Source organism: Otolemur garnettii, unplaced genomic scaffold, assembly GCF_000181295.1.
Source record: "Otolemur garnettii isolate 467f Iridium unplaced genomic scaffold, OtoGar3 scaffold00256, whole genome shotgun sequence".
In the NCBI taxonomy this organism is placed as follows: domain Eukaryota; kingdom Metazoa; phylum Chordata; class Mammalia; order Primates; family Galagidae; genus Otolemur; species Otolemur garnettii.
In genome coordinates, this window is record NW_003852651.1 from 799,841 (window position 1) to 812,836 (window position 12,996).

Genomic DNA, 12,996 nt, shown 5'->3' on the forward strand with positions numbered 1-12,996 from the left:
TGAATCTTTCTTAGAATGTGAACGTTTTAAAGCAATAACTGAGAAAATGACATGAAGGCTGTGTTGACCAGTTTGATGGAACTATTTCAGATTGCATGTGAAAACCCCACACTGTACCCCAGAAGTGCATTAATGTACATAGTTACCATTCAATTAAAAAAAGAATGAAAAAAAAAAAATAAAGCTTCAAGCAGTGTTCATGGCTCAGTGGGTAAGGCACCGGCCACATACACCTAGGCTGGCGGGTTCGAACCTGGCCCGAGCCAGTTAAACAACGACAACTACAATAACAACAAAACAGCCAGGCACTGTGGCAGGCGCCTGTAGTCCTAGCTATTTGAGAGGCTAAGGCAAGAGAATCACTTACATCCTAGAGTTTGAGTTTGCTGTGAGCTGTGACACTACAGCACTCTACTGAGGGTGACACAGTGAGAATTTGTCTCAAAACAAAATAAAATAAAATAAAAAGTAAAACTTTAATAAAAAGGAATAAGGTTCTAATAATCAGCTTTGTTGCATTTTAACATTGTCATATTTCCTTCCATTTTTTAAATGAATAGAATGTTACAGATATAGTTGAAACCCCTTAAGTATCCATCCTTCATGGTATCCCCTTCCTTTCCCTCCCAACATAACCAATATCTCAATTTATGCCAGTTTGTTAATTGTTCTAATTATATGCTTGTGTTCATAAGCAATATAGTTTCATAAGTATTAGAATTTTATATTAGGTGGTTGTATATCCTTATGAAAATTATCTTGCTCAGTATTCTGGTTTTTTATATTTACCTATTTTGACATGTACCATTCCTACTTAACTACTGTATAGTATCTCATTGTATAATTCTACCACAATTATCCATCCATCCATCAATGGACATTTCGGTTGATCTAGTTTCTCTCTATATTAAACAATGCTGCAGTGCATATTCTTCTATGCCCTCTTGTTCTGCTATTAAGAAAAATCAATCCCCTTCTATACCCTCTGTAATAACTAACTACACTATTAAATTTTGATTTAATTTTTCTTGGATATATTTTGGTTCACATTTTGTTTATCAGTAATATATTAAGACTTAAAATTTGTTATCAGTATTAAAGGTAGAATCTAGATGGTTGATTTATGGATGTTCTCAGCAAGTCTCTTAGCTTTGTTCTGTAGTTAATTATTTTCATACTACTGTATTGGCAAAACTTTATCAAAGTTATACATTATAGTCTATTATAAAGAACATGGCTATGTTTCACTTCTCATTCCTTCCCTCATGTATTTCTGCCCTCTTTTCTTTATCAGGTTCATTAACCACTTTTCAGAGAGCCAAAAATTTTAGAATTTATCCTACCATATTTTATTTGTAATTTTTAAATGAATTTCAGTTATCTTTATTGTCTCTCTGTTTTTTTTATTGAGACAGTCTCACTTTGTCACCCTCCATAGAGCTGTGACATCATAGCTCACAGCAACCACTAACTCCTGGGGCTTAAGTGATTTTCATGCCTCAGCCTCCCAAGTAGCTAGGACTACAGGCACCCATCACAATGCCCGTTGTTTCTTGGCTGCAGTTGTCACTGTTGTTTAGCAGGCCTGGGCCAGGCTAGAACCCACCAGCTTCAGTGTATGAGGCTGGCAACCTACTCGCTGAGCTAAGGGTGCCAAGCCTTCTCTTCCTTTCTTTTGCTACTATTTTCCCAACTTACTAAAATAAGTACTAAATTATTTTTAGTTATTACTAATAATGAAGATATTTTAGGCTATAGGTTTTCTTTGCAATGACCAACAGGTTTTATTATAATGTCACTTCTTTTTTCATTGCTTTCTAGTCTATAATTTCAACTTCTACTTTATCCCTGATTCCAAATTTATCTAGGAGTATAATTGTTGTTCTATAATTAGTTAAGAATCTTTTGGTTATTTATTTCTTTATTTCTAATTTTAGTGAGTAATATAAAATATAAAATCTCTTATTTTTTCTTTGAGTTGCATATATAACCACTTTTAGTTGCTTACAGATATAAAAATGTGTATTTCCAGTTTGAAGGATATAGAATTCTATATATTTATCAAATGAAGTTTGTGGATTATAGGTTATATTATTTAATTCTTCTATATTTACTCACTTTTTTGTGGTAGATCACTCCTATTCTGAAAGAAATACACCTGAAATTTCTACCTATATGTTCATCTTTTTTTTTTTTTAATACAGGTTCTAACTTTAAATTATTACACAAAATACTTCTGTTCTCGACAGATTTTTGATATTATCTTCTAAAATTATTAAGTACATAATTTATATATAATATCCTTTAGCCTTACTTTCCTCCTCCTTTGATAGACATTAACATTGCTACTCCTTCTTCCTCTTTGCTTATTTGCACCTTTACCTTACTTAACCTTCATCACTGCCTTAAGTATGTTTTTAGTAAAGAACATGTGGTTGTCTATTAACCCATCTTATAGTCTAAAGTTTTAAAATAAGCAAATGCAACATGGCCATATTTTATATAGCAAATAACATACATCTATCTATCTATCTATATATATATATATATTTGGGTTGTTTTTTTTTTTTTTGACACAAAATCTGGCTCCATTGCCCAGGCTAGAGTACAGAGGTGTCATTACAGTTCACTGCAAACTCAAATTCATGGGCTCCAGAATCCTCCTGCCTCATCTACCCAAGCAACTGGAAATACAGATATGTGCCACGACATCCAGTTAATTTTTCTATTTTCTTTTGTAGAAAAAGGGGCTTGCTCATGGTTGTCTCAAACTCCTGAGTTCAAGTGAATCCTCTTGCCTCACCCTCCCAAGTACTAGAATTATAGGCATGAGCCACTATGGCCAGCCAATATTCTTTTTTTACTTTGTTTTCTTTTGATTATTAACTAAGAGGTAGGTCATATTTTTCCTTTTTACTAGTGGTTATACACTCAAAAGGAAATATATTTCTCTATTATAAAAAAGTAAATTATCCATTAGTTCTCCCTACTGGATCTAGTCTCCACCTACCTAAAACAAACAAATAATTCAAAATACTAATAAATTCCCCTCTCTCTATCACACCTCAGAGATGAGACATGTAGAATATTTAATCTTCCCTACACTGTCCACATCCATAACACTGTCATTCCCCCCCCCATCAACATGTAGCTTTTGCTAAACTGGTTTAGAATTTAAAGTAATAAATCATGTTTCCCCTGCATTTAGTCTATTCTAGTTATAGATATCAAATATTTTGAGACAAAAATGGTTCCTTCATCAGAAACTGGAAAGAGGGGACGAGGCAGGATAGCCAACTGGAGCCAGCTTTCCACAGAGGCTCCCATCCAGAAGGAAAGTTAAAGGACAAAATTTTATCAAGTAAGTTGATGGCTGGGAGGGGAACCAAGAGAGAACATTGAAGAGCACACATCACCCCTGCTGAGGCAAGCTGTGATCCCAAGGAAACAAACAATAGGTACAAAACCCATTGCCAAGTGGACAGGAGTCACCTCCCCCATGAGAACAGCTTTCAGTGTACTTTCTACAAACAAGTGAGCAAAGTTCAGATCTTTTACTATTCCACAGAAGAGAGCTGCTAAAAATCGGATCTCCTTCCCCAGAGAGGACCAACTAGTGTGCCAGGACACTCTCCCACCAGCTATAAAACTGAACATATACTCTATTCACAATTCTGAACTCCAAGCACTCCCCTCCACTCTCACCCCAAGGTCAGAAGCCTGTCCTCCGCACAGTCCACACTCTTGGGCATTTTCTCGAGAGGTTTCGACAAGGCATGGGCTGTTACAAGTCTGTGCTGATTCAGCACCAGAGGTGTAAAGCAGGGTCTGTGCTGCAAAGGAGCCACTTGGGAAAGGGAGAAACAGTACCCCGCAGCACAGGGCAGCAGCAGCAGCAGTGCTGGCAGGAACAATAGGGCTCTCACCCCTGGTAATATTTTGGAAAACACTTCCCATCTCTCTTAGCAATCAGAGGGAGCCAGGACTCTACACTGGTGGCAGCCACAGAAACGCAGGCCCTGTGAGCAAAGGCTATGCCTGAGGTGGTACCTGCCGAGGAGGGGTGCAGCAGGGACAGGGACTAGAATACACACATGCAGAGGCAGCAGACTCCCAGGGTGGGGTTGAGACAGAATTGCTGTTTTTCTGGACACAAGATACACCCAACTCCTAATGGAGCATAGCTGGGACAAGTAGGCATGGCAGAGGCATTAGCTCAGGGAAGGGCAGGAACTGAGAGCCCTTTGTGAGCTCTAACTACACCCATGCCAACACAGATTGCAGCAGACACAGAGAAGCCAACTCTGTGAGAACTGGCACAGCAGCAGCAAAGGGAGGGCCTGAGTCGCAGTTTCTGTAAACTCAAACAGTGCCTGGCCCACAGTACCGCAAATTCCAAGAGAATATAAGTGGCAACAACATTAATCGGGGATGGGGCTGGAACTGAGTGACACTCCTCAGCTTCCAATAAGCACCCAAGGTAGTCAGGCTTCAGGTTCCCCTACCAGCTGGCGGCAGGGTGTGGCAGCCTGACCAAGGAGACATGGATCTCCCTGTGACTCAGGCAGGCACAAATCCATGGCACATTTTCTCATTGAAGGGAACTGGGCCACAGAGTTACCAACTGGGTACCCAGTTACCAATGACTGCGTGTGACAGAGACGCAAGGTGGAGAAGCATCCAACCTCCCCAGACTAACTCATTTGCTGGGTGGACCCTTCTGACTCTACGGAGCACCAGAGAGAGCCACACTCAAGCTGGCCGCAAACCCCTCCTATCTAAATGCTGGAGACATTTTGAACTTTCCCACTTGAGACTTAGCGCTGACTGGGACAATTGATTTGGAACTCTTGACCAAGGCCAATCAGCTGAGGACCATCCAAGGTGGTACCCTGGTTGTGTTGTTCTGGGAAGGTTTGATTTTCCTTTTCCAGTTATTGCCTGTGGGGAGCAGAGTGTCTTAGTTGCTTGTATTTCTCCACAGCTGAGAATTCAACCCAGAATTACTGATTCACTAGGATTGAACAAAGACCAGCTGAAAACAAGACAGAGCCACTTAGCCCCAGCACACCAAGTAGGTCGCCAGTATCTCAGGCTATAGTACTATACGGGTCCTCTGCAAAGCTATAGGGGAAAACCTACAGTCACCAGTCCTAGCTCTTGGGCAAAGGGATGTTTAACCATAATCCCAGGAGTCCCCAATCCAATTTCACCCTACCTGCCCTTCAAGCCAAATGGTGAAAATAATCATGAGGCATAATCACTGGGAAAACTCTGGAACCATGAATAAACAGAGTAGTTCAACTCCCTGAAGAAAAGACAAGGCAGACACAACAGAAGATCCCATTCATAAACAAATTGCTAAGATGTCAGAAATCAAGTTTACAATTTGGATGGCAAATAAGATTAACACAATGAACGTAAAGTTGGAATTAGAAATTCTAGGAATAATTCAAAAGTTGTCTCAAGAATTCAATGAATTCAAAGTCAAAATCACCAAAGATTTTGACACACTGAGAAAAGAATTTGGAGCCCTCCAAGATATGATAAATACAGTAAATCCCTCAGTAACAGAATGGAGCAGGCAGAAGAAAGGATTTCTGACATTGAAGACAAAGCTTTGGAATGTTTCCAAACACTCAAAGAGGAAGAGAAGTGGAGAGGAAAAATGGATCATTCTCTCAGAGAGCTGTGGGATAATTCAAAAAAAAAAAAAAAACTTATATTTGCCTTATGGGAATTCCTGAAGGTGATGAGGTTGCTTCGAAAGGCCCAGATGCTCTACTTTAAGAGATAATCGAGGAGAACTTCCCAAACATGACAAGAGATTCTAAAATTCAGATAGCAGACAGTTTCAGAAACCGAGCATGACTCAATCCAAATAAAGTATCTCCCAGACACATTACAATTAACTTCACCAAAGTTAACATGAAGGAGAAAATTCAGCAAGCAGCCAGACATAAGAAACCATAACTCACAACGGGAAGAATTTTACAATGACTGCAGATCTCTCTGCTGAAACCTTTCAAGCTAGAAGAGGGTGGTCATCGACTTTTTAAGGGACTTGAAAAGCAACTTCTCTGAAGATGACAGGCGCATGGCCTACAGACCCATGAAAAAATGCTCATCACCCTTAATTATTAGAGAAATGCAAATCAAAACTACTTTGAGATACCATCTAACTCCAGTAAGATTAACCCACATCACAAAATCCCAAAACCAAAAATGTTGGCATGGATGTAGAGAAAAGGGAACACTACTGCACTGCTGGTGGGAATGCAAACTAATACATTCCTTTTGCAAAGATGTTTGGAAAACACTTAGAGATCTCAAAATGGACCTGCCATTTGATCCTACAATTCCTCTACTAGGTATATATCCAGAAGAGCAAAAATCGCTTTATAACAAAGATAGTTACACCAGAATGTTTATTGCAGCCCAAATCATAATTGCAAAGTCATGGAATAAGCCCAAGTGCCCATCAAACAATGAATGGATAAATAAATTGTGGTGTAGGTACACCATGGAATATTATGCAGCCTTAAATAAGATGGAAAAAAGATGGAGACTTTGCCTCTTTTATGTTTACACGAATGGAGCTGGAATATATTCTTCTTAGGAAAGTATCTCAAGAATGGAAGAAAAAGTATCCAATGTACTCAGCCATACTATGAAACCAATTTATAAACACCCACACTTTCCTATGAATGCTATAACCCTCCTACAAGATGAAGGGAGGAGGGGGAGGCGAGAAGGAGGATGAGTAGAGGGGGGGTAATTGTTGGGACCACACCTATGGTGCATTTACAAGGGTACATGTTAAATCTACTAAGTGTAGAATATAAATGTCTTAACACAATAACTAAGAAAATTCAGTGAAGGCTATGTTAACCAGTTTGATGAAAGTATTTCAAATTGTATATAAAACCAGCACATTGTACCCCATAACTGCATTAATATACAGAGCTATGATTTAATTAAAAAATATATTTCATCCATTCAATGTCTATATATGTCCCACATATCTTATTCTTTTTTTACAGTTGTATTGTTTGCTGTGCTACAGTCCACAAATATCTTTTTCATCCTGGCAGATGCATGATAGAGATTAGAGATTAGAGATTATTGATTAGAGATTAGAGATTATTGGGTGGTGCAGCCTATTCCCCTGAATAATCTTAACCTACCATATTCTTAGCTTCTAGAATGGAAGAAGTGAGATGCAAGTATGATTCTTTTTTCTTCATGAGTCTAGTTATGTATCAGATTTTACCTAGATGCCTACTTTTAGATACTACTTCTATTTTATTATGTAGGCTACTAATTCAAGTCTGAAAAGCGATTATTCATTCCTAACATTCAATATCCTTCTTGTGTGTCCTTGATTTAATCAGAGAAGCATTGGAGTACCTTAAGTACTGACAATCCAATAAATGATGGAGGTATAGCAGTCTCTCCTCTAAGGGCCATCTCTGTACCAACTAACAAGGTGTTGGACATTGAGGAAGTTTCTTTGCTCCTTATCCCAAAAGCTAACTCTCCCACCTACTCTCTAGAGCATGCGTCCTCAAACTACGGTCCACGGGCCACATGCGGCTCACCAAGGACATTTATCCAGCTGGGTGTTTTTGCCACCACTGCCTGTCCTGCTTAGCAGCCAACTCGTCCCAGGGCCTACAGTCTGGCCCTCCAATGGTCTGAGGGATAGTGAACTGGCCTCCTGTTTAACAAGTTTGAGGACCCCTGTTCTAGAGTAAAAGTGACTCAACCCATGGATGGGTCTTTTAGCTTCCTTCACACTTTTAAGTGGGCAGAATTAGGCAAGGAGATCAACAGGTGATCCCCGTGTTACAGAATGAATGTTTGTGCTCTACTCTCTCATTCATATTTTGAAGCCCCAACTCTCATTGTCACTGCAATTGGAGACTGGGCCTTTGTGGAGGTCATTAAAGTTCAGTGATATCATAAGACTGGGACAGTGATCCAATAAGATTAGTATCCTTCTAAGAATAGCCCAAAGTCACTCTCCCCACTCCTCTCACCAAGCCAGGAAGAGAGCCCTCATCAGAAACCCTTCACCAGAAACCCATCCCAATTGACACTGATCAGATATATATAGAGAGATAGATAGAAATAGATATAGATATATAGAGAGATAGACAGACATATATATTATACACACACACACATAAACAAGTATTGGAAAAGAAAGCAGAATAATTTAAACTTCTCATTGGGGTGTTTTTCTACAAAATTCTATAATGATATAATAAGTAAGACTTTGCAGAAGAAGAATGAAATTGCACATTAAAAACTGCATAGAAAGTCATTAAAAGATGATGCCCCTTATTCTCCTGGGAGTTTTAATAAACTAGTTTTTTTTTTTTAATTTCAAACATGCAGAAGACAAAGTGATATGCAAGTCCACTAATTGTGACATACCTTTTAGAACAAAAAATTGCAATTGTTGTTCTCTATGTAAATTAAAACATACTTCATATATTTGTTACTGGCTAAGTATCCAATCACCTAGGGAACTTTGATTTTTAATTTTTGTATTTATGTATTTTTTTTAAGACAGAGTCTCACTCTGTGGCCCTGAGTAAAGTGTTATAGAGTCACAGCTCACAGCAACCTTAAACTTCTTCAACCAATCCTCTTGCCTCAGCCTCCCAAGTAGCTGGGACTACAGGCACCTGCCAAATACCCAACAGTGCATACTTTCTATTTTTAGTAGAGATGGAGTCTTGATCTTTCTCAAGCTGCTCTTGAACTCCTAAGCTCAGGCGATCTATCCACCTCTGCCTCCCAGAGTACTAGGATTACAGGCATGGGCCACCACGCCTGGCCACCTAGGGAACAAGTTCCTGAGACCCATTTCCTAGATATTCTAATTTGAGAAGTCTGCAGAAATCAGTATATATGATAAAATAGAAAGTTCATGTTAGTGTATTAAACAAATTGCTACTCTGATTCAAGTAGCTACTGGGATTAGTCCCATAATTCAGTGCTTTCCACATTCTAATTACTGTGCATGCAAATCATCAAGAAGTATTACTAAGAGGAAGATTCTGATCCAAAAGGGCTGGAATGATTCCTGGGAATATGCAGTTTCAACAAGCTCCAGGTGATGGCCATGCTGCTGGTCCAAGGACCACAGTTGAGTAGTAAGACCTTATGAGATCTTTCGACCTTTCCACAGGTGAATAATAGAAGGCAGTTACCTAGGTATTTTCTCCCACTGGAATATTTTCTTCATGTTTTACCAAACAACTTTAAACATAGCTAGAGTACACAGTTTGCAAAATACTTACCTTTACTATATACGTGCGCACACACACACACCCTACTCAAGAGAATGGAAATTATTTCCTTCATTTACAGTTGTTTAAATGGTATCACTAAAAAATACCACAGTGCAGGGCCAGGCACAGCAGCTCACACCTGTATTCCTAGCACTCTGGGAGGCTGAGGAAGGTAGATTGCTTGAGCTCAGGAGTTTGAGACCAGCCTGAGCAAGAGCAAAACCCCGTTTCTAAAAAAAAAAAAAAAATAGCTGGGCTTTGTGGCGGGTGCCTATAGTCCCAGCTACTTGTGAGGCTGAGGCAAAAGGATCACTTGAGCCCAAGAGTTTAAGGTTTCTGTGAGCTGTGATGCCAAGTGCAACAAAGTGGAACTGTCTCAAAAAAAAAAAAAAAGATATCACAATGCATATATGAAATTAAAATTTATATAATTTTCAATATTATATTCAAAGATGTTAACCACAATCATGGTTATAATAGTGAAATATTAGAGAAAAATCTATATATCCAACAAGGAAGGACTGGATAAATAACCTATACAAAGTTTATGGTAAAATACTAAGCATCTATTAAAAATAATTATGTAAATGTGCACTTACAATGAAAAGACATTAACTATAAGTGAAAGATTACAAAACGTGGCCAGGCACAGTGGCTCACACCTGTAATCATAGTACTCTTAAAGGCCAAAGCGGGATGATTGCTTGAGCTCAGGCATTTAACACCAGCTTGAGCAAGAGCCAGACACCCCCCACCCTGACCTCCAAGCAACCCAACCCCATCTATACTAAAAATAGAAAAGAAAAATTAGCCAGGCCTCATGGTGGACACCTGTAGTCCCAGCTACTCAAGAGGCTGAAACAGGAATATCTCTTGAGTCCAGGAGTTTGAGGTTGCTATGACCTAGGCTGATGCCACAGCACTCTAGCCCGGGGAAACGGAGGGAGACTCTGCCTCAAAAAACAAAATAATAAAAACTTACAGAATGATATATATCATATATATATATATCAATGATATATATATATATATAGACTAAAAATTTTAGTATAATTTTAGATATATATCTAGAAAAAAGGTACACTAAAAATTTTTTAAGCATGTTCAAAATAGCGGAATATTAGATAATTTTGATGCTTGCTTGCCAGTATTATCTAATATTTCTACTTTAACATATGCCTTACAAAATTCTTAAAGGGTAAAAAGAAGTGAGAAGAAAACCAAACAAATCTCACACATGCACAAACCTTTCAAGGACCACTCAAATGGCTTGACTAATAGGTAAAATGTGCTGTCCAAAAAGTTAGTTAAAGGACTTCCTAAATTAGAAACACTTAAAAAACTTATTAAAATTGCAGTCCTGAACCCCACTCCAGACCTACTGAATCAAAAAATCTGTGGTACTAGGTCCAGAATCTTCATATGAAACAAATACTGATTCTTTCAGACCGTAAAGTGTGGAAACCCTTTAAACAAAAAGCTTCCTAGAAATGCAGGGACCTGGAGTAAATTCCAACCTATCTGAACGGCGACCTACAGCAAACTCAGAATAGGTGAAATCATTATATACATACAAACCCACAAAGACCACTGGAATATGAACAACAAAAATCTGTACTTAGTAATTGGCTTTCTACCATCTCAATTTTAAGCAGCCCATGTGAACACTGACCATTTCACAAGAGCTGACTGAAATCACAAGGGTTTTCCTTATATTTGACCTAAATCTGTCTGAAATTATTCTCATCATACCCCCTTCTATGATGTTCTCTCCCCATTTAGTCATTAGTTAGTTAAAAGTACTATACAAACATTAATATGGAACCAAGAATCTAGGTAATTCATTCTCCTGTTGCTTTCATTTCTCATTTCTAAAAGAAAATTGCAGTTGACTAAGCTTAGTAGAGCCCAATGATGATTTTTTCCAGAGATCCTCTATGAGGTACACTCAAAGGCATGATGAGTTTATACCAACAGAGGCCCTCAAAGAATCAAGAAAAACCTTTCCTGTTCTGAAAAGCACCACATGAACTCCCACAATTTTGTTGAAAAAGTATATATTGGCCCGGTGCAGTGGCTCACACCTATAATCCCAGCACTCTGGAAGGCCAAGGTGGGTAGATTGCTTGAGCTCAGCAATCTTGCTTTAGGCTGAGACCAGCCTAAAAAAGAGCGAGACCCCATCTCTTAAAAAAAAAATCGCCGGGCATTGTGGCAGGCCCAGCTGTAGTCCCCGCTACTCAAGAGGTGGAAGCAAGAGGATCACTTGAGCCCAAGAGTTTGAGGTTGCTGTGAGCTATGCACCACAGCATTCTACCAAGGGCAAGAAAATGAGACTATTTCCAAAAAAAAAAAAAAAAGTATATGTCACACTGAATACGTCCCTGTATCTCACCCTCAAGTATTTAGTATAACAACCAATTTGCAAAGCTCATACTTACTATGAGTTTCAAAGGGAGACATTGAGAATTCCAGGAATTTCCTAAGGCTAATCAATTCAGAGAATTTTCCCCAAAGAAAGCCTTGATAGATATTTTTCCCCTTTAAAACAGAAAACAACAGGAGAGAAAAAAGGTTTGGCATGAGCTCCTAATAGGATCTAGGAAAAGAGCATATTTTCTATAAGGTGGAGGGCAAGCCCTTTGTTTTCATTTTAATCCATGATATATTTTAATCCCAGATCACTCAGAAGGCCAGGCCAGCTAAGAATGGAATTTACTAAAATCAGGAAGATTATATATATACCCACCTGCAGCTCACACCAAGCAACTTCAACCCATGTTTCGGTGTCTAGTCCTTTATATACTGTTTTAAATGCTCCTCTTCCCAGCTCTATGTCAAATTTCAGGAACCTGCCACTAGGAGAAGTAGCTACAGCCTTCATTTCTGCTTCTTCTTCCATTTCCTTCTCATTTTTCTCCTTGAAACAATCTTTTGAAGTTTCGGACATTGCCTTTGAACACTGTTCATATTTAACTTCTTGTCCACCTCTTAGCACATTTGTAGGAAGTTTATCTACTCTTGGAATATTTGTTGCAGTCTTTATTTTCTCATCTTTGGGAGAAGATTCAGCAACTTTGTCATCTTCCATTATCTCAATACTCTTTCGGAAAAATCTCTTCCTTTCTACAGTTTCCCCAGAAGCAGAGAAGAAGCTGATTTTTTCCTTGAGTCTAGCTTCTACTGTCAAAGTTGCAGCAACCTGAGGAACTCTGTTTCCAAATGAAACTCCATCAGGTTTCTCAGAATCTTCTGTGCTGGCTGGCTCCCCTGAATCAGTGGCCATTGTAATTAAGGTTAGTGCTAAAATTTTTCCTGTTCCACTTTTCAGTCCAATTACATCTCAGGTATAAGAATTATCAGAATGGATTTCCTTTTATGTGGTCATATATTTCCATAGCAACCTGAAGGGGGGAAAGATATTTTAAAATCATCCCACAAAGGAAATCAGTAAGGAGAAAACAAGTCACCTGATTTTTAATCCCTTTTTGCTTAATAAGTTCATTCTTTTTTCTGTTCAATATTAGCAATAAGTAGACTATAGGGACTGTGTCATATCTTATTTATCACTGTAGCTGTCAGTGTCTAACAAACTACTTGGTATATAGCTCAATCTGTCTTCATATGGCATGAACATTGGTTAGGAACCTAGTTCTCAGCCCCATCTATCAATCCATCAAATTCAAAACAA

At 38.6% G+C, this 12,996-nt stretch overlaps 1 protein-coding gene across 1 annotated transcript in view; it reads right to left on the reverse strand.

Annotated features, from left to right (window-relative positions):
• The window catches only part of WNK3 (WNK lysine deficient protein kinase 3), a 262,648-nt gene extending 250,057 nt beyond the window's left edge, over window positions 1-12,591 (reverse strand). Inside the window, exon 1 of the mRNA XM_003802721.2 lies at window positions 12,055-12,591. Coding sequence (XP_003802769.1) covers window positions 12,055-12,591 — 537 coding nt within the window. The remainder of the gene's footprint in view (window positions 1-12,054) is intronic.
• Window positions 12,592-12,996: the final 405 nt, after the last annotated feature.